Here is a 21,958-nt window from a genome sequence, read left to right as displayed (position 1 = left end):
AGGATTTGCTCTTCTCTTGCTGACGGAAAGAAGAGCGAAAAGTGAAAAAACAAGTCAAAAACGATGGCTGGTGTGCTTCTTCTCTTGTCTCTTAGCTACAATTTTGAAGAAATCCCGGATTCTAAAATCCGCGTATCCAAACGGCCCTTTAATGTCGTATTCTGAGCCGGAGGAAGAATTTGATGCAAACAAGGCAGAAGCAAAAGCCCTCTTGTGGGGCTTAAGATGGTACACACAAGCCCGGCTTGGTCCATCTTCTCGAATGGAAAAAAAGTATCTTTTTTTCTGGGCAAAAGGTCAACCAGAAATTCTGATGTTCGCAATTCTTCATCCACCGATGCAGAATATGCTCCAGTTTTCCATTCTCATATAAGGCAGAAAGTTTATTGGCAACAGGTCGGCACGAAGTGAGTCATCATGCTCAAACATGAGCCGATCGTTCGTTAGGGACGGTTTATAGATCATCAAATTCCCACAAATGGAATGAGAAGTGGGCCCATGTAAATGATCGAGACCTCGCAAACGACAACGCTCCTTCCCCATATGGAGTTCGGGACCCAAAGGCAATCGTTGAGTGATAATAGGAGACTCTACAAATGCCATTGCCTGGGCAACCTGCAAGTAGTTTGGCCCTTGGAAACTCGCCAACATAATACCAGAGATTAAGGATCTCGTCCAAATCATAAAACATCAAATCCATCATCAAAAGAAAGGAAGAAGAAGAAGAATCTCATCATTGGAGGTGGGATGAGAGGGGATAGAAAAACAAAAGGAGAGGGGATAGAAGGGTAGCAAATTAACGGATGATACTGTTGGTTTAAAACTCATTAAGAACAAAGGGACTAAGCTTGCAGACGATCTGCTGTTTCAGCAGGTTAGTGGAATGCTATTGCTAACCGTTCATCATCTGACAGAAGGATCACTGCTCCAAGGACTTCAAGGTTGCTGGGTGTGCGAGATCTATCTGGTCCTGGAATCGTAGGATTGATTTCAGATAAGATGGGTACCAACATTGGCAATGGGATTCTAGAAAAGGAATTCTGCTCTTAACAGTTGGGAGCCAAGTAGGGATACCATTGAGGCTAGGATCTTGGATTATAAGTCTTCTCTTGATGAGCTCAATTTGGGGTTGTGAAATTCAAAACCAACTCCTGTAGCAACAACTGTCAGAGAGATCACGACAATATCAAGGGACACTTCACAGATTGTAAGAAAATTATGCCTCTGCTGGCATTACGCAATCTGTTGTGCAAAAATTAACCGATGTGCTATGTTATAGTTGTTTTTCCGAGTTCTGAAGGAGTGCTTTAATGGGGGCGTGTTGTGATTTTTGGGATGATTGCTGTTTTCCTTGTACTCTCGAGGACGTCTTATCCCCATTGTTGTATCCTGGTTACAGCAATAAATAAAACTGTTATCCTCCAAAAAATGATAAGGTCTACTATCAGTGATGACATTATAGTTATTTTTATTTTCAACACTTTTATACATAAAAAACTACGAATTCCATTGGGTTAGTCCATCAAACCCTATAACATCTTTCTTTTCCTATTATTTCCCCTCTATTCTAGATCTTGGTTGATCTTCTCCAAGACCTTTCTTCTTCACTCTTTTACTTAAACATGTATTAGACTTTTAGTTTTCTTTGTTCCAAGCTGGAAATCGATGATACATATGTTCCAACTTGACGGGGGAGTGTTGAGATTAGAATGAGTTATCATGTGGATTATGGCAAGGCAATATCATAATTTGTCTTTCAACCCGTATACGTGCATACAGACAGACATACATATGTGTGTGTGTGTGTGTGTATATTTATATAACGGATTTCATGGGGCTACTCTACCAAACCCAACAATATCTCTTTCTTCTTTCTTCTTTTCTTCTTCTCCCTCCATCTACATCTTGACTCATCTCATCCAAGTCTCTTCTTTTTTTACTTTTAACACATACCAAGACCAATTGCTCATTATCAAGATGCAAAGGCCAAGACCAAATCGCTCATACATGTGATTCAAAGCATCCCTCCATTTTGCTTATAGGCATGCTTTTTCAGTTGGTATATATATTTTCTGTAATTCTAGCTATCTATATTATCTGTCAGTCTAGCTATCTTTTACAGCTTTACAAATTTTGGGTCAAGACAATTCACCCAAAAGCTGAACCTAACCAGGAAACAACTGTTACCAAGCTTAAGGCAGGCTATGTGAACATACCAAAGTTGCAGCTCCAAGCATCGCGGCTATGGTGGATATCCTTTGCTGAACGCCATCATCCACCCACATCTATCTTCCAATATACTAATTTACTTAAAATGGGTGAAGAAAGATGGTCCAGATGTTGTACAGTCATAATTCAATTCACCAGGCCTCGCAGTTTTTTGCCTGGATTAGAAACCAAGAAATAAAATGATCAGCATAAATCAAGTTTAGAAAAGAAATAGTCCGTTAGAAATTTTCAATTTACTGGAACTGAAACAATCGGAACCACAGAGAAATATGCAAGGCTACAATCTGGTACCAGTTTTGATCAGTAAGCATCGCATCTGTTAAACCTAGCTCTCTCAGCTCCTCAATGCTGTGATGAACTAATAAGCTATACCTGTTCAAATCATAGATGTAAATGGAATTTCACTTTCAAATTATAAATTACTTCTAGCTTCAACTTTAAAACAAGGAATATCAAAAACTTAAAAATATTTACAATAAAAGTAGTGTTAGACATTGCTATTCTAGAAAGGAAACAAGATTATCCCATATGGTTAGATGGAGTGTTGAAGTGGTTTCATGAAGGGAACCTCAATTTCCCATGGACTCGAGCTTTCATTTCTTACAGGCACTCTTGTTAGGCTCGTGGGACAAATTCCAACAGTCAACACCGTGTTTTGCCAATTCCAAATGAGTTCATGTATGAGCCTATGAGGTCTAATTATCAGATTGATTACTTTGTCCAGCAAAGATTTTTTCAAGTGATAGCACATGTAACCTATGTTATGTTAGAGGAAGACAATCTAGCTCAGCTATTTGGGTATGGATCTCAGTATCCAAAACCTACAGGTCTAGGCATTCTAAATCCTGAAATTCAAGGTCACTGCAGATGAAAAATTCAATACGACATTTATGGCAGCATCACATATTAATACATAAATTAATACAATTTATGTTCGGAACATTGGCCATGGAAACCCACACCATAATCATACCCATATATTTTGGTTGTTAGAAGGGTATTTTAGTCTTTGTATGTAACCCTAAGTGAACACACACACACATCATACATTGTGAGAGATCAATTACATTCCCTCACTTTCTTTTTCACTCTTCTTCTCCTCTACTTCTCTTTCTTCCATTGATATTAGGTTAGATCGAACATGGTATAAGAGCTCTGGGTTCTTATTCCGCAGTAGTGAAGCAACACACACACACACACACACACACACACACAAAAAGAACCTTTCCCTTACCCTAGCCGCCGCCCCTCTCCTCTCTCTTTCCCCGCTGCCGCCCCTCTCCCTTGCCCTAAACCAGCCGCCGCCCCTCTCCCTTGCCCCAATCCAGCCGCCGCCCCTCTTCTCTCTCCCCACCTTCACCAGCTGCTGCCACTCTCATCCCTTCCCTTGGCAGCAACCCCACCCCCCACCTCCTCCCTTGCTGCCGCACCACCCCCACCCCTTCCCTTGGATGCCGCACCATGCCTTCCAAAACCCATTCTAAGGTTTTCTCCCAACCAAACCCTCCAGTTACGCTTGCCGCGCCTCTATCCGTCATTCTAATGGTTTGAACCTTTTCTTCTGACCCATATTTCTTGTTGTTGTGAGCCTCTAGAACTATGTTGTTGGTGGTTCCTTCGTCTACAATTATTTTGTTTCCTGTGTGCTCAGATCCTTTCTGTTCCGAAGCCTTTTGATGTTGTGCTGGCCTGCCTCCTTGACGCCCTAGTGATTTTCTTCCTTTGATGGTTGTTCTTATTGCTTCTTCTAGTGGTGGGTTGACATCCCTCCTCTACGCTTCACGCATTCATGGATGCATCTACTAGTTCATCTCACATCTACTAGTTCATCTTAAACATGGAGATCCCAATGGTTTAGATGGCATCCATCAAGTTGGATGGCTCTAAATATCATACGTGGCGTATGGCAGTTGAAACCTTTCTTCTGGCTACGGGCAAAGTTGAGTATATTGAACGGAATGCCCCCTGTTGATGACAAGTCGTACGCGAAGTGGAGACAGGAGGATGCGCTTATCAAGACTCTTTTGTGGAATAGCATGGAACCGAAGATTGCTAGTCCCGTGATGTATCTTCGCACTTCCAAAGAGATTTGAAAACGTGCTGAAACCCTCTATTCCAGTGTGAACAACCTGACGAGGATCTGTAATGTCTACTCGGAACTCTTACATTTGCAGCGTGGTGAACCATTGTCCAATTTTTACACCCAATTTGTGACTTTATGTGAGCAACTTGATATGTACCTGCCATTCACCACGGATGCTACAGTGTTAGCCAGGCGTCAGGAGGACGTGAGAGTGGCGCAATTCCTGGATGCCTTAGGGCTCGAGTTCCTCTCTATTTGTCAGCAGATTGTGGGCCTCAGTTCTCTCACTTCCTTGACGAGGTTTTCTCCCGTGTTTAGAGTTCCATGAGAGCTGAGGGCATGAGTGACTCATCAGTTGAGCACTCTGTACTTGTGCAGTCTAGTTATGATTGTAGCGGTTGTGGTGTCTGTGGCGGCCGCGGTCGTGGGCGCCGTGGTCATGGCGCTGGTCAGTCTTCTCTTTTATCTCCTTCTTCCATTACTTTAGCAGATGGGACTATCCCTCTATCTTAGAAGTAGGGGTAGCCTCTCTGTCCTCTAGTCTTTCTTTATCCTCTGTATTGTGCGTTCCTATGTTTTCTTTTAATTTACTTTCTTTTTTTAAATGGTCAAGAATTGCATTAATAAGAGATCGAGATGGTCAAATAGAAATAAAAGGAAGAGAGGAAGTAAGAGAACAAATAAGCATAATGAATAGGAGAGCGAGAAAAAAAGGATCTCAAGGAGGAAGGAAATCATAATGCTCCAAAGACTCGAGCTGAACTCCTCTCCTTGCAAGATTATCCGCCACCCCATTTTCCGATCTTTTAATTTTACTTTTTTTTAAATTTACTTTTTGCTAGCCTATTAACCAAAAATCTAAATTGTTCTGTATGTTTTACCCCTCCGTGTGTTTTTCAGGATCCGAAGACAAGGAGGACGATTCGTTCGCGTCGTGAGGTGAACGATCTTTATTACCTTGATCAACCGAGGACCACAATCGCTTTACATAGCTCGGTTGACACCTTTCAGTGGCACTGGCGATTGGGACATCCCTCCTTCGATAAGTTGCGCCAATATGGCCTTGTCTCGAGTCCTGTTACATCATTTCGTTGTGAGGGAGCCCTATGAGTTGGGCAAATACCATCGTGTGTCATTCCCATCACGTCTAGTTAGTCCTGAGCTGTTCTCTGCTTTTCGCACTTTTTACTTTCACCTTTGTAATCAATTATAAATGCTCTATTGGATGTCTATGTACTGACAATGCCAGAGAATATTTTTCTTTGCATATACTTCACATCAAAATGGGGTTGCTGAGCGGAAGATGAGGTATTTACTGGATATGGCTCGCACCCTTCTTCTTCTTTTTTCCTTTTTTTGGTGCCTCAGCGAGTGTTCCTTCTACATTCATTGCGAAGGAAACTCTCATGCAGGTAGATTAGCCCAAACTTTGTAGTTCTTCTATAGATACGAAATGCAATTGTTGTAATATTTTCCTTCGTTTCTTTTCTTTTTTTGTCATTTGTTTTCTTTTGTTTAAAAAAAAAAAGATTTGAAAAACTGAATAGGCATTTTTGACAAGAACAATATTGTACATGAGTTTTGAACCATTTTAGTCATTGCAAATCAGCCCATGCTGGGAAAAATTGGCAAAAACATTAATATTTGTTTGCAAAGACAGCTAGCAACCACAACAAGAGACTCAGTTATTATGGGAATGGTCAGTCACTGCAGATAGGAGATCCCATGGATCAGTCATAAGAGACTCAAATCCTTAAAAGGCTCACAAACGCCACCAAAAGCAACCTGTTATTACCACACAAGGGATTTTTTTTCTTTTTTTAATTTACACAACAGTTAGTAACTGCTTAGAACATAGGCAGATGAGAGGGCTGCATTACATCTCTTTTCGCTCACAACTTCATGTTAATTCAAGCGTCTGAATTAAGTGTCCACTAAATGGCTGCCATCTTTGGTTGCCTACAATTACCTTGATAGTTGGAAAGCCCATCCTAAGGCACTCCCCGTTACATGGACATAACGCACCTAGCTACTAGCCTACCTACTATGATGTGTCTAATTTCCTAACTTCTCACTGCAGATGATACCTACATCTAGGCATGTCCTAAGCTAAGGATGTAAGCCCTATGCTAACCACAACACTTCAGCAATACATCAAAGTCATACAACATGAAAACATCCTAGTTCCCATCGTTCCTCTCTCATCTTTTTTTTGTTCAGTGGTGAGGCTCATCAAGAAGATGCATTTCCTCCTAACGAGGCTAATTTCCTCCTTCAATCTTTTTCTATTGAATAGAATCAGATAGTCTCCTTCTCAAGGGAGGAAATATACATAACAACTTGTACAATTGTGGGAGGACTCCCACGAAAATAAAATCTTTTAGAAGGAGAATTTTGTAGCAGATATGTTTGTATATATCCTTATATTCAAAATTCATATGCATACAAAGTACAAACGTGACAGAAGATGTTAACTTATATGAGATGAATGATGGTTTTGATATTGCAGATGCAACAAAGCCAAGGACTTCTTATTAACATATAATATGAAAATGGTTTTAGTGAATGAGCACTCTTCACTAACCAAAAAGAGCTCTCTACATGGTTCAATATGTACAAAGAAAACTATTCTTAAAAATGGCAAGTAATAAATATATTTAATCAGCAATGATCACAAACGAAAACTTTATCCCTAATGAAAAAATCTATAGTTGGAAAGAAGGCCCATATGATAGATGAAAGCATCAATGTAGAGGAAGTGCTAAATCACAAACTCATATGTTTCTATGGTCGGCGCTTTATAATAAATCTCTAACTTTAAAAAAAAAAAAAAGCTCATATGTTTCAACAAACTGTAGAAATGAACACTAGTATTACATAGCTATAGCTGTCAACATGCATAAGATACGACTAAAAGTATGTAGACCATCTGCAAAATATTGCACTGCATCTGTAAAGCTACTAGGCTTTAAAATCTCTAGTTTGTGCATGTTTTTCTAGGTATTTGCTAGGTGATTTCAGGGAGAGTTTCGTGTCAGCGTGTCGCAGGGATTAGAGATGCTGAAAGCCATTCCTTTCTCTTCATTTCTTCTTGTAGTGGGCTTAGGAAGGGAGAGAATCGCTAGGACTAGGAAAAAAAAACTCTAGACAGAATAGAGTAACCAAACCATCGAAAGATAAACTCCATAGAATACAGAACCACCAAACCATTGAAAGAAAGGGGAAACAATTGTTCCATACTAATATTTCACAAATAGATCCAAAAAAACCAAAGAGATATATAAAAGATAATAGAGCTAAGAAATCCCCCAAAATGCAAGACCATAAAAAAGCAGACCTATTGATAGAGAAGTTCTTTTTAAGGGAGAGTTTCATGTCAACATGTCGCAGGGATTAGAGATGCTGAAAGCCATTCCTTTCTCTTCATTTCTTCTTCTTGCAGTGGGCATAGGAAGGGAGAGAATCATCAGAGATACAGCTGAGGTCGAGAGTTGGGAGAAACGATGGATTTTCAAAGGGTAAGGGAAGGGGAGATTCACCGGATTTCGAGAGCTTAATGGTAAAGGTGTAAGGGAAGAGAAATGAGGAGGGAGAACGGGGCGAGAGTTGAAATGGGTTAGGGTTTTTAGCCTTTTAGGTTTGAAATGCGAAAATTAAAGAGGAAGACATGATAAAAGATTAATAAAAACAATGTAGGGTTTGAATCGGGTCGAGTTGGCATAGACCTCAACCTGAACTCAACTCATGTTCATTTATCTCAACCTGAACTCAACCTTTCAGCTGATTTCGTCTTATTCATTTAATTCATCTGAGGTGGCCATTCTCTCCTGTAAAAGTAAGCAGCAAAATTGGCTTTCTACGAATCCATATTTATGTGTTTGTGTGTGGGTGTGCGTGCGCGTGCGCATGCGCATGCACAGAAAGCCCTTGATACTAAACAAGTTCACGAGGGAGAAGTCCACCTTACCATTCAAAAAAAAATCCGCCTTTAAGAGTTCCAGAATTAATCCAAGAGTATACAAAGTAGTTGAATTATGTGTAATGGTAGTTTAGGCATTACTTGTAAGTTAGAGGGTATTGTAGTCATTGTACACATGTTGCCCTAGTTGGTCCTATATATACATCATTTACATGAGGGAGCTCCTTAGTGGAGACTCTCCAGCATGTTCACTCTTCTTCCTCATTAAACTAATCCCCATTTCTAACATGGTATCAGAGCAAAGATCCTTGGGAAAGGAAGAAGGAAAGAAGAAGAGTCATCTCTCTCCACGCCATTCTCACTATCATTCACGTATATATCTCTCTCCAATCTCTCACGCGCAACCCTCTCTCATCTCTCGCTGCCGAAAAACCGAAACCCTAAATTTTCTCCTCAAATCCCCAAAATCTTTCCCCAAGATACCTCTCTCTGTTGCTGTAAGACCCATGCTTACATTCCTTTTTTTATTTTGCGCAAACTGCTGATTTCTCTCCCTGATTTCTCTCTTCGCAAATCCTCTCTCTGTGGCTTTTTCTATTTGCGCAAACCCATGTTTGGGTTTTATGTAAACCTATTTGCCGAGAATCTCTCTCCCCTATATTCTCTTGTTGTGTGCCAACCACTCTAGAATATCTCTCTCATCTTCCTGTTTTTTATTTCTCTCTTCACGCAAAACCCCCTTCTGTCTGTGACCATATCTCCATCTTCCTGTTTTTTATTTCTCTCCATCCATATCCACATATCTCCATACTTTCTCACCACCAATCCCATTTGAGTTCCCTTTTTCATCCCTGAACCCTAGATCTACAACCCCAAATCTCATTTCGAAATCCCTTTATTTTCTCTTTTTTATATTTTTTTTGGCCTCTATGGCCTTTGTGTTTGTGTAAATCTACTCCCCAAAATCCTTTTCCATTCCCAAAACTCCACCCCAAATTCTTTATTTTCTCTTTTCTATTTTTTTTTTTTGCTTCCATGGCCTTTCCCTCGCTCTCCAAGGTGCACCCCAAGTGTTTGATGCAATATTTAAGAGGGATTTTGTGCCTTGAAAGTCTTCTTTTCTTTGCAAGTCGGCCTTCAACTTGAGGAGGAGTGTTCTGATGTTGTCTTTTTTTGTCTCCGGGCTGATGTAGTCTCTCGCTCGAGGAGTGTTGTTGGTGATTCCTTTATGTTCTTCATACTTCGTGTTATTATTGGTTGGTGGTTGTTTTTCTTCGTATGTCATGTTGTCTTCTCTAGTTGATGTATTTCACCATTCTTAGGTTGTTTGGTTTCCTTTTCGCAATGTTAGTTGCTTCTTCGCATTGTTGGTTCTTCTTTTTGTTCTTGGCATAGTTTTTGCACATTCAACGTGGTTTGCGTTGCAATCCACTTCTCATTTTCCAGCTATATGCTTGATCGTTAGCTTGGCTTTCGGGCTTATCTCTTCAGGCAACGTGATGCTGTCGGCCTTGTCGCCAGACGATGGTGTCCCCCATCTTTGGTTTGTTTTCTTCGGGCAATGGTGTCCCCCGTCGATATTGTCTTCAGACAATTGTGTCCCCGTCGTTGGTTGATTATCTCCAAGCGACGTCCCCTGTCAACCTTGTCTCCAGACGATGGTGTCCCCCATCATTGGTTGGTTATCTCCGGGCGACGGTGTCCCCCGTCGACCTTGTGATGCAGATATTATGATTTATTTCCGCATTATTTAGTTTCTAGTATTTTTTCCATGTTATTAGTTTCTAGGATTTTATTTTTCATGTTATTTTTAAGAATTATGATTTTAGTAGGTTTCTATTTTTTTTTAGGTCGTTTATTTGCCTATATATAGGCCTCTTTACAGCTTTATTGTTAACTTTGAATGATTATTGAATAAAGATTGATTCTCCCCTCAACTGTTTTCTTCTTCTTCTCCTCTTCTCATATTCTTCTCTTCTCCTCTAATTTCGTCTCTTCTTCTCTTCTTATTCTTCTTCTATTCTTCTCATTCTATTATATTCTCTTCTTCTTCTTCTATCCCCTTACGTCTATTTCTCTCCCCTTTCTTCTATTTCCCTTCACGGTGCTGCATCACCTTGTCTCCAGACGATGGTATCCCCATGTTATCTCCAGGCAACGGTGTCCCCTGTCGACCTTGTATCTCCAAACGATGGTGTTCCCCATCATTGGTTGGTTCCGTTCATCTTTTAGGTGGTTGTTCTTCTTCTATTAGTGTTGTACTGCTCAACTGATGTCTCTGCTCATGGTACTTCGTCGTTGCTCGTGTGCACGCCTTTGGTGTGCCTATTTTGCTCTTTGGATCGCTGTATTTCCCTGCCAAGGTGTCTCCATTCGATCCTTCGTAGTGTGCAGATTTATTAGCCGGGTTCTCATTCAACGGGAGGCCCTGTTGTGATTGCTCTCGCCCTAGTGCTGCTATAGGGGGCGTTGTTCTTTTCCGATGGCCATTGATCTCGCTGATGTACTCTTGTGACCATTGCAATCTTTTTGTTATATTTTTCATTATGTATTCACCACACCAGCTTGAGGAGGAGTTTGGTACCAAGCTGGTTGTGTGTATGAGATTATTGTCCTTTTTGTTATATGGTTATTTTTTTGTTGTAGTTTTCTTTGTAACAAGATGGAGTTCCATAGTATATACACTCCAACTTGAGGGAGAGTGTTGAATAATGTGTAGGGGTAGTTTAGGCATTACTTGTAAGCTAGAGGATATTGTAGTCATTGTACACACGTTGCACTAGTTGGGCCTATATATACATCATTTACATGAGGGAGCTCCTTAGTGGAGACTCTCCATCATCTTCACTCTTCTTCTTCCTCATTAACCTAATCACCATTTCTAACAAAAGTGAATTTCAGCATCATATACCACAACTCTAATAGCATCTGCAAAGTCAAGCTTTTTTATGTTCCCATAATGTCCAAAGAAATGTAATAAGTAGCTATTGGAGTTCCGATGAAAATGTTTCATAAGTGATAGGCACTCCATGGAAATTCTAGAAACAAAAGGCCCTAATATTGCAATGAATATAAAAGCAACAACTTTGAATATACTTTTGTAGTTAATATGCACTCCATGGAAAATCTAAATGAATATAAAATCAAACAACTACCTTCCACCAGAGCCCGTTTGCATAACAAGCATTCCACCATTGCCAAAATTCCTGAGACCTTCAAATTGCTCTACAGTCCATTTATACCACCTCATCAGAAAAACTCGCAATGTTAGGCCATGTGACACTATTATCAAGTTCATGTTCTCTGTTCGTTGCCCAGGTGGCTGAAAGCGTCCAATGTCAATGTCTGCCCTGAGGGTCTCCCGGAAGCCTGTAGCAGTAACACTCCATAAATTGAAGCTCGGCACCTTAATTGTAGAAAATAAGATCAAAAGGAAAAAAAAAACAATTAATGAGTATATCCTAAGTGATGCATCAAACAGTGCATGGTGTATTTGAACATATTTTCTATTCTGTGTAGTACCAGTAATTCGGTCATAAACATCAGCGGCTGATTCCCCATTAGGAAAGCGGTAAAAGAAACGACCGTAGCGAAGACGAATAGTTTTTTCAATCCGCATTCTCTCCCTGTCCTGAAAATTTCCTTTTCACAAATAGTAGAAAGGACTCAGTAAGCATAATCAGACAGATTTCCCAATTATTCCTACTAGATTTAAGTTCAAGACAAACTTAAAAAGATAAACAGTAAACAAAATCAGAAAGATTTTTCACAAATATCTACCAGATACAAGTTCTAGACAAACTTATCAAATCACTAAGAGGTCAGTCACATAGAATTGAACAAGAAATTAGGGGGAAAAAAATCTTTTTTTTTTTTTTGAAATGTTAATAAAGAGAACCGAGGAGGTCCTCAAAGGAACAAACAGAGAAGAAAAGATACAAAACAAACCAAGAAATCAGGGGGGAAGGAAATCAAACCATTCCAACCTCACCCTAACCACACCATCCCTAGCTAGAGAGTCTGCTTCAGAATTAGCAAATCTTCTTACATGATTAAATACAATAGAGGATCCTTGAGTTAAATCCGCAATTTCGTAAAAAAAAAGATGAAAATCTCCAAGGGGGAGCCGCCGAACCCGAAGGCCACCGCACCACATTTTTAGAATCACCCTCTACAATTGTCTCACTATAAAGAGCCTTGTCAATTTTTATAATTCCTTGATACACCGCTTTAACCTCCGCCTCAATTGCATCACCAACTCCAATAGGGCCAGAAAAGGACTACAAAACCGACCCAAAAGAGTCTCTACATAGACCTCCAATGCCCGCCGGCCACGGATTGCCCAAACTAGACCCATCAAAATTGAACTTGAGCCAATCCACCAAAGGAGGCTCCCAATGTTCAATGATTTGAGATCTTGCTTCACTTTCATTGCACACTATTTGCCACCCCTCCCATAAATCAAGGGCCGAGACAAATTGAAACAATGAAAGGCTCTTCGCCCAAGCAATAGAAAGAGCAATTACTTTGATATAGAGCCAATATGGAGATTTGGCCAACCCATTAAAGACTCTAGGATTTCTCTCATTCCAAATAACCCACCATGTGGCAAGAAGACAAAATATTCCATAACACCTTCTCTTTTTTCTTCCAAGGGACACTCTCCCAGTAAGCCATTAAAATAGGGATAGATCGAGGAAAAACCCAACATATTCCAAACCGCACAAGAATGAGGCTCCACGCCTCTCTAGCAACCTTACAGTGGATAAATAGATGGTTAATAGATTCACCATCTTCCAAACATAAGGGGCAATGGTCCACGAGCAATATGCCCCGTTTCTAAAGAAAATCAATCGTTTGGATTCGGCCATGAATCACGGCCCACCCAAAGGAAACGAAATTTTCATACCTTGGCTGAGATAGAGCGTACACCGCAGGGCACAAGATGATGATAGAAGGACTTAACAGAAAAGAGGGCAGACAAATTCCAAATCCATACTCTCTTATCATATCCAGATCTTTTGATGTAACCTCCCCCAATTAACTTTAATCGCTGGGAAACTGAATCCAACTCCCTATTGAAAAAATTCCTTCTAAAACTTGGCACCCAATTCACACTGTTGCCCTCCCACTCAAAGCATTCACCAACTAATGCCTCCTTCTGGGAGGCAACCGCATATAAGTCAGGGAACAAACTCACAAGAGGTTCACTTGATCACCACACATCAACCCAAAATCTAATACGGTCACCGGAGTAGACTTTATATCGAATGCCACCATAAAAAAGGTAACTCAGCTTATGAATATCCCGCCACACTGTTATCGACTTTTTGTTATATAAGTCCTCCAAGCCCCATTTACCAGCCGAGAAACCATATTTACTCCCTATCACTTTCACCCATAATGAAGATTCCTCTACCCCAAACCTCCATAACCATTTTCCCAAAAGAGCATGATTGAAGTCTCTAACTCTTCCAATTCCCAGACCCCCCCCCCTCCTATCGAATGGAAGGCAAACAGATTCCCATTTAATTAATGGAATTCCTTTCTTATCCTTTGATCCCTCCATAGAAACCTTCTCTGAATTTGCTCAATCCTCAACACTACACTCACAGGGCACTTGAAAAGAGATAGGAAGTAAATAGGGATGTTTCCTAACACCGCTTTAACAAGTGTTAGCCGACCTCCTTTAGATACTAAAATCCTTTTCCAAGTTTCTAATCTTCTCTCGATTCTTTCAACAATAGGCTCCCATAATACTTTATTGGGTCTCCCAACTCCTAGGGGAAGACCAAGATAAGAAGATGGCAGAGCCTCCACCTTACAACCCAAGATTCGGGCAAAACCACATAGATCATCCCGTGAAGAGTTCAAAGCATACAACCTAGATTTCTGAAAGTTGGTTCTCTGACCTGAAATCATTTCATAGCATCTGAGAGTAGCTTTTAAGTTCAAAATCTGATATTCCACAGGAGCACAAAAGAGAAGGGTATCATCTGCAAATTGGAGTAATGACACTTCCAGATAATCACGGCCGATCTAGAAACCTTCAAATAGCCCCAAATTATTACCCTTTTTTATTAACCAGCTCAGAGTCTTGGCAATTATAACAAACAAAAAGGGAGAAAGGGGATCCCCCTACCTTAAAACTCTAGATGATTTACAAAAACCTCTAGGGGATCCATTAATAAGAATACAGAACCAAGCAGAGGAAACACACTCTCTGATCCATCCTCGCCACCAGCTACCAAAACCCATCCTCCCAAAGAGGTAGTCCAAACAGTCCCACTCAACTCTATCATAACCTTTCTCCATATCCAGTTTACATAAGACACCACCTTTTCCAGATTTTTTATAGAAGTCAGTATTTGCCTCTTGCTAACAAAGGCGCTTTGACTATCCGAGATAATTAATGGAAGCACACTTTTCAGTCTATCTGCCAAAACTTTTACCAACAATTTATACAAACATCCTACCAAGCTAATGGGACGGTATTCCGAGACCTTTGAGGCCCCCTCCACCTTAGGAATAAAGGTGATAAAAGTCGCACTCGTTCCCCTATCCAGAGACAATCCATCATATAATTCATTAAAGAACTGTAAAATGTCAGGCTTCACATACGACCAGCACGATTGGAAGAACGCTAAACAAAAGCCATCGGGCCCAGGAGCCTTATCCTTACCCATAGAAAATAATCCTCTTTCTATCTATTCCTCCCCAAAAGGTTTTTCCAACCTCGAACACCCTTCTAATGATAAGTTATTAAACTCAACTCCCTCGGGAATGGGTCGAACCGTATTCTCTGATGAGTATAGAGAAGAATAGAAATCCAAGATAGCTTTAGAGATCTCCTCTTTGCTATTCACCATATTTCCATTGACATTAAGCGACTCTATTCTGTTTTTCCTCCTAGCACTAGCCATAGCGTGACAATATGCCATATTTTTGTCCCCTTCCGACAACCACTTCACTCTAGATATTTGACACCATGAAATCTCCTCTTGAAAAAGCACACTTTTATGCTCTTCTTTTAACCTTCCCAATTCTTCCCACTCCACTTCGTCACCAAGGCCACTTTCCTCTAAGGCAGTTAGCTCAACCATGCGATCCTCAATCCAAAGTTTCCTTCCACCAACCCACTCTTTCAACTTTTTCTTCACAAACCTCAATTTTAGGCCAATCAAAACATCAGTTGGACCTTCTGCAGAAGCAGACAACCACCAATCACCCATTTTTTCCACCATATTAGGAAAGCAAAGCCACGATAACTCAAATCTGAAAGGAGGAGGCCCCCATGACTCCAATCAAGGATCAAGGATAAGTGGGCTATGATCAGAGACGGAGTGGGGCATGGCTTTCTGAAAAACCTTAGGAGTTAACTCAAGCCAACCATGACAAATAAGGAAGAGATCAATACGACTTCTACTCTAACCACGATACCATGTGAAGGAAGCCCTTGAAAGAGGAAGGTTTACTAGCTCAAACTTAGCAATGAAGTCAGCAAAGGACCTCATATTATGGTTTGATCTGAGGGGAAAAAAATCTTAGGCATCAATTTAGCTTGAAAGACTACAAATTACATATATGAAAACCCCTATGTGAGGCCCAGGTGAAGGCAACCCAAGAGGAGGGGTGAATTGGGTTTTAGAAAAAATTTACCCTTCTTAAAAACTTAATTAACAAACTAAACAACCAAGGAACAAATTTAACAATTAAACCCAAGAAAATAAAAACCAAGATGCACAAATAAAATCGGAGAGTAAGATAAGAAAAAGTGCACCGTAGATTTTTATAGTAGTTCGGTCCAAAACCCAAGACCTACCTCCACTCCACCAAAACCGTTGGTGGTTCCGCTAAAACCTGATCTTCTTAATGGTGAAGATCAAACCAATACAATAATCGAGGTAGCTGAACGCCTCCCGACAATCATTAGTTCGGCTTGCTACTTTATTAGAAAAGGGGGACATCACTTACCTAGATAGAAATCACGTTTTTTCTTTTTCTTATCAATGAATAGATCTCTTTACTTGTACGACTTAGATGTCTCGTATTTCTCGAAAAAGTGATTCGATTGATGGGATTTGGTATGATACCTATGAGATCGATGATATCGATGAGATTGATATTCAAATAAAAGGCTCCGATCAGTATTCCGGCAGCAGTCTTACCATCTACCTTTGAAAGGCACGAATAGGGGACACGTCCTTCTCCATTGATAGGGGGAACTAGGCCTTCCTTTCGGGGGTATCGGAGTCGAGCCTTACTAATAGGGGGGACCGGGGGGATTTCTCTATCTAGAAGGTTTCTTTCATCCCGAGTCTCAGGAAGGGATGGGCGGAATTGAGTGCAGTCACTTGCAACTTCAATCATCATGTGGGGTCAGAATCCTTTCGATGGGAGGCATGTTTGAAAGATGAGTTCGGCTATGATTGAGCGACACACTTGCGAAACGGAGATGGATGGCGTCACCCAGGCACTCACCTTCAGAGATGTCTTTGCGTCTTCAAAGACTTGCCAATTACAAAGATAAAGTAAAGAAAGAGGGAATGCCTTCAAAGGCTACAACAGTTTGGCTAAAAAACAAAGTAGAATGATATACAAGTTTAAGCATAAGTCCAATCCCTCACAAGAATAACCAAGAGAGGCAGGTGTGAAATCACTCAATAGTATATTCCAAAGTTGTTTGAGAGTGTGTCTTGAAAGTTTGGAGTGAAACCCCATTATATAAAAGAACCAAGCAAAACTAGCGGTTTCGGCTTCTAACAGCTAGTAAAAAACTAGTCGTTACAGCGACCAGACGACTGCCCAGACGCAAATGTCTGTCAACGATTTTGTTTCACTGTTTCCATATTTGTGCAGTTAACTTCAAAAGCTCATATCTCTCTCGTGTCTTATCCGATTTTGATGATCTTGTGCTCTACAGAAAGCTAAGAGAGCCTACTTTTGGTTAAAAATAATTTCAAAAATATTTGCAAAATCCCTATAGTTATTATTCATAGGACACAGACCCAGCCAATTTTAGCCTTTTTTTCCTTTTTGTCTTCCTCTTTGGCTTATGGGACTTGGTCCACTAGATTTTTATGATACATTTAACCTTTTTTAGGATTAATTTAAGTGCCTCTCTAAAGGATCTTAAGTGGGATTGGATTTTACAGTCTAATTCAAAAGACTTAACTTTTTTATCTTCCATTTGGACTTCAACTTCAAGTCTTCACTTTGATCTTCATGGATATCCCTCCCTTTGATCTTCAAGCATGCTTCAAAGCCTTGATCCAAGTTTCCTTGACTTTGGTATTGTGCTAGAAATTAAATAACGAAACTTATTAGTACACACAATCATTTGTGTTTGGAATCATCCCAACATGATAGAGAATTGCCAAGGGTTAAAACATATCTTCCAATTTCACTCCCTCTTTGTCATCAACAAAAAGAAGGGGTGAGAGATTTTTCAAAATCTCAAGGGGTTTTGAAAGATTAATATATAGGTTTTAGCTCCCCTTTAGAGTCAATGGTTCAACCCTTTGCAATTCTCTATCTTGTTTTGTGCAGTTGTCACCTCCGCCTAGGGGCGGAGGCACATGTAGCATGAGGAGGGCAATGCGCCCCCCCCCCCCCCCCCCCCCCCCCCCCCCCCCAATGACTTGCAAAATCCCTTTAAAAGTGCATGTACAGCCATGCATGCTTAGGTAGTTTAGTGGCCATGGCTCCGCCAATGACCAATGCAGGCAAGTGAAAATTAGTCCGGCCCCCCCCCAAGTGTAAATTCCGGGCTCCGCCTCACTAGCATCAGTGATACCTATGGGACCCGCGAAAGCCCAAATCACGGGCCCGGCTTCATGTCTCAAAACACCACCAAAGCTGGTCGGACCGGAATTTCCCAAGCTCGATCCATCAAGATTAAGTTTTAGATAGCCCTGGGAAAGGGTTCCCACACTTTCAAGCCTTTCGGGCACTGCTCTTTGCTAACACATATTTCTTGCCACCCTTTCTATAGGTCGAAAGCGGACACAAACCTAAAGCACGGGAGAATCTTTACCCAGAAGATGACTCGGGCTACCACTTTATAGTAAAGAAAAGAAGAATTTTTAGAGTATCGCTTAAAAACTCCGGCATTCCTTTTCCTTCCAAAGGACCCAAATGGTAGCCAACAACGATACATTCCAAAGAATTTTTCCTTTTTTCTCCCACGGGACAGTTGTCCATCCCTCCAACACTTCTATAAGCATGGCGAGGAAAACCCACGATAATCCGAATCTTATCAGGATGCGGCTCCATACCTCCCTAGCCACCCTACAATGAATAAAGTTGTAGTCCACCGATTCCCCGACCTCTATGCAAAGAGGGCAATGGTCAATGATCAGCATCTCCCTTTTGAGCAGGAAGTTGATTGTCTGAATCCTGTTTAGGAGGGCAGCCCATCCAAATGTACATACCATGGGCGGAACCTGGAAGGTTCATACCATAGCTACTCTGAAAGAGGCAGGAGAAGGCACAAGATGATAGAATTATTTGACCATGAACACCCTAGAGGAATTCCAGATCCAAACCCGTTTATCCTCAGCATCCATCTTGATGTATCACCCTTCCAATGTCACCAATAACCTACCGACAGACTGAAGTTCTCTGCCGAAGAAATTCCTTCGTCACTGAAACCTCCTTGGATGCTGCTACCACAAATAGGCTGGTCAGGAAATATGTCCTTCAAGGGAAGCTGCGAGCACCACTTATGAAGCCAAAACCTTATTCGATCGCCAGAATAGACCCCGAACCTTTCTCCTTCTGAGAAGTTAATTATAAATCCCAAGATGTCCCTCCACACTATAACCCCAGCCAGCCTGAATCTATCCTCAGACTCCCAGTGGGTCTGGTGCTCTGACGTTTACATTAAGAAGCTTTTAAATAACCTCAGTGCTTCACCATGGCCACCCTCATTTTCCCATTATACAGTATAGATGAGTAATGAGTCCAGCGACTAGTTACTAGTCAGATTGTGATGAATTGTCAGTCTTGTGTGTAACATTATATTTCCATACACAAATTCAAATTAAATAACTTCAAGTTTTCACTCACTCTTAAGTCCAAATTAACAAAATAAACACTTCATTCCAATTCTAAAGAAACAAAGTCATAACATAATACACTCACTGTTGATCCTCTCTCAATCCCAAATCACATCACATAAGATGCATTTCAATTTACAAAGTACAGAACTAGATAACTCAATACCTCAATACTTGCTAGATTTTACGCAATTCAGCATATTGAATTGAAAAAAAAAAAAAAAAAAGATAGCATGAAACTAACATACCAAAATCTTGCTCGCGTAAACGAGGCTCCTCTCTAACAGCAACAATCCGATCTCTCTCAAACACCTTCCCCAATCCCCTAACAGTCTGGAGAGTCCTTTCATAAGGAGAAGCATAGAAATAAATCTTCCAATCATCCACTTGATCTTTCTCAATCAAATCCCTAATCTTCCTACCACATTCCTCAGAATCTTTCCATCCTTTTTGCGTGAGCCCAATCTCTGGATCAGGAACCATCGTGTAAACACTCTCGTCCACATTCCCTTCACTCTGCCCATGCCGGACTAGAATTATCCGGCGAGGACGAGGGATTAGACCGGAGACCGGAGATTTCTCAGGGAAAACCCCTAATCCATTGTCGGATGACACGTGTCTCGATCGAGACCGTCCGAGAGAGTCCTCGCAGCAATGGAAGCGTGAATAGGTTAACGAAGGGGGGAGAGTGAGAGAGACCATAGTTGTTTTTCTGAAGCAGAGAGAGAGAAGAAAGGGAGTGTTCTGTGTTTTTATTTTGCCATCTTTTTTTTCTTTTTTTTTCTGTTACAACGGTAGTGACGATTGGATTTATATGCGAAGGTATGGTGGGCGCGTGTTTGCTCAATTGTTATTCGAGTGGGGACCCAAGAGGATATTTTTATATACTTTCAGCACAATTTGTCCTCTTTCGTAGGCACATGTTTGATAGTAAAAATATGATTAAAAAAAGTAGCTTTTTTGGTAAACTTATTTTTTCGTGGAAATTAGTTGTCAAAAATCAATAATTTTTCTTATTTTTTAAAGAAAATTATAAGGGTGCAACTTGGTCAGGCTCAACCCGAACCGATCCGATTTTGGCTAGGATTGGGTTGGGTTATGCTTGGGAAAAGCTGGCCAAATTTAATTTTGGGTTGGGTTAGGGTTGAGGCCTTTGGCAACCCGACCTGAACATGACCTCCGTCCGCTAATTTTATCATGAATTTCTTATGATTATATTTTTTTTTTCTTGTATTTTTCTGTTTGGCCCTAGATGAACCAAAACCCAACCCGACTCAACCCAATCCGATTTGGAGGCGGATTGACCATCCTCAACCTGAGGTTTGTGTTGGGTCGGGTTAGGTTGAGGGAATGTTATCTCATGTTGGGTTAGGGTTACCCGACCCAACCTAAGCCGAGTTGCACCCCTAGAAAACTACAAACCTACTTGGACCCTACAATTTTATTTCCTATGGAAATTTTTTCCCATCAAAAATATTATTTTCCATACTTTCCTTTTCGGTGGGTCCAAATAATTATTTGGTTAGTTGGCAATTACTAAGTCTGTCCTTAAGTAGAGCAATTTGTCGACCGTCGAAGTCACTTGTCGACCCATCAAAAAAAGAGTCACTTGTCAGACTAAAGAATAGATGCTCATTATGGCTGATTACTCTCTCTCTCTCTCTTTTAAGATTTTATATGGTGCCCGAGGGGGAAGTCCTCCGCGTCCTTGACATTTGACCCGACAACAGCCCATTGGACTTCAAAGGCAATACTTTAGTCCATTGGACTTTCAGGGCAATATACCTCGGGCCAATGAACTTGACTTTAAGAGACTGTTTTTGGATCAAATATCAAAGGAAGGACTTCCCACTTGGGCATCATATACAACTTGTTTTTGTTTTCTACAGGACATTTTAGGGCAATAGAGGTTGCAGGATCAAATAAGTGTGTTGTATAGGAATTTTTCAGTATGTTATGAAGAACCCATGATGACTCAACTCAGTGGACTAAATTTTTTTCCAGTGAGACTATGAAAAACCCATCGATAAATAGATCAAGTAGCTGCCATCATTGATAAATTAGCTCCATACAAGTACAATTTGTTTTACTCCTATTTTACATTGAAAGGAAGAGAGCCTTATAAGATCTATCATAGTGAGGGTTAATAAAGGGGTAAAACATTTGTTTAGCCCCTACAAAAATCTATGCCTGTTCTAGTGGGGGTAAAATCATGTACTTACCCCCTTACTGCCCTCCCTCCCTTCATTTACCTTTTTACCTCTAAATTCTTGAAGTGGCTTACCACCAAAACCATAGTAAGTACAAATGTGGTAAGTAATCGGGGTAAGTTTGTGTATCCACAGTAAAAATCTCAACTCAACACAACTCAACAAAACTTTTGTCCCAAAATAGTTGAGGTCGGCTAAATGAATCCTTTAGAAATAAGAAATCATCAAAAATGAGAAAAAAAAAGAAATAATAAGAAAATACTAGAGAAAAGAAATTGACCTTATCTCATTGAAATGACCAAAATACCCATCTTTCACAGAAAATGACCAACGTACCCTTATCTCAAAGAAAATGATCAAAACACCCTTATCACATAGAAAATGTCTAAAATGTCCTCATCTATAGAAAATAACCAAATTACCACTTGGTCCCAAAATGACCAAAATACCCCTACTT

At 40.5% G+C, this 21,958-nt stretch overlaps 1 protein-coding gene across 2 annotated transcripts; it reads right to left on the bottom strand.

The window, feature by feature from the left end:
* Positions 1-1,975: 1,975 nt before the first annotated feature.
* Positions 1,976-20,100, bottom strand: LOC143887851 (phosphoglycerate mutase-like protein AT74H). Of its 2 annotated transcripts, XM_077392070.1 has the most exons (5): positions 19,540-20,093; positions 11,754-11,873; positions 11,387-11,600; positions 2,521-2,601; positions 1,976-2,384 (listed from the first exon to the last, which is right to left on the bottom strand). In XM_077392070.1, the coding sequence occupies exons 1-5, from the start codon at positions 19,991-19,993 to the stop codon at positions 2,306-2,308; spliced, it is 948 nt and encodes a 315-aa protein (XP_077248185.1). In that variant the 5' UTR covers positions 19,994-20,093; the 3' UTR covers positions 1,976-2,305. The 2 variants fall into 2 exon arrangements, with proteins under 2 accessions (XP_077248185.1, XP_077248186.1); XM_077392071.1 differs by lacking the exon at positions 11,754-11,873 and having other exon boundaries at positions 19,540-20,100.
* Between the last annotated feature and the right edge of the window lie 1,858 nt (positions 20,101-21,958).

The sequence above is a fragment of the Tasmannia lanceolata genome, unplaced genomic scaffold (assembly GCF_043159265.1).
Source record: "Tasmannia lanceolata isolate RefF3 unplaced genomic scaffold, GAP_Taslan_0.1 ptg000012l, whole genome shotgun sequence".
NCBI classification, from domain to species: domain Eukaryota; kingdom Viridiplantae; phylum Streptophyta; class Magnoliopsida; order Canellales; family Winteraceae; genus Tasmannia; species Tasmannia lanceolata.
Note: the sequence above shows the minus strand (reverse complement) of the source record. Positions and strands in the feature narration are given on the sequence as shown.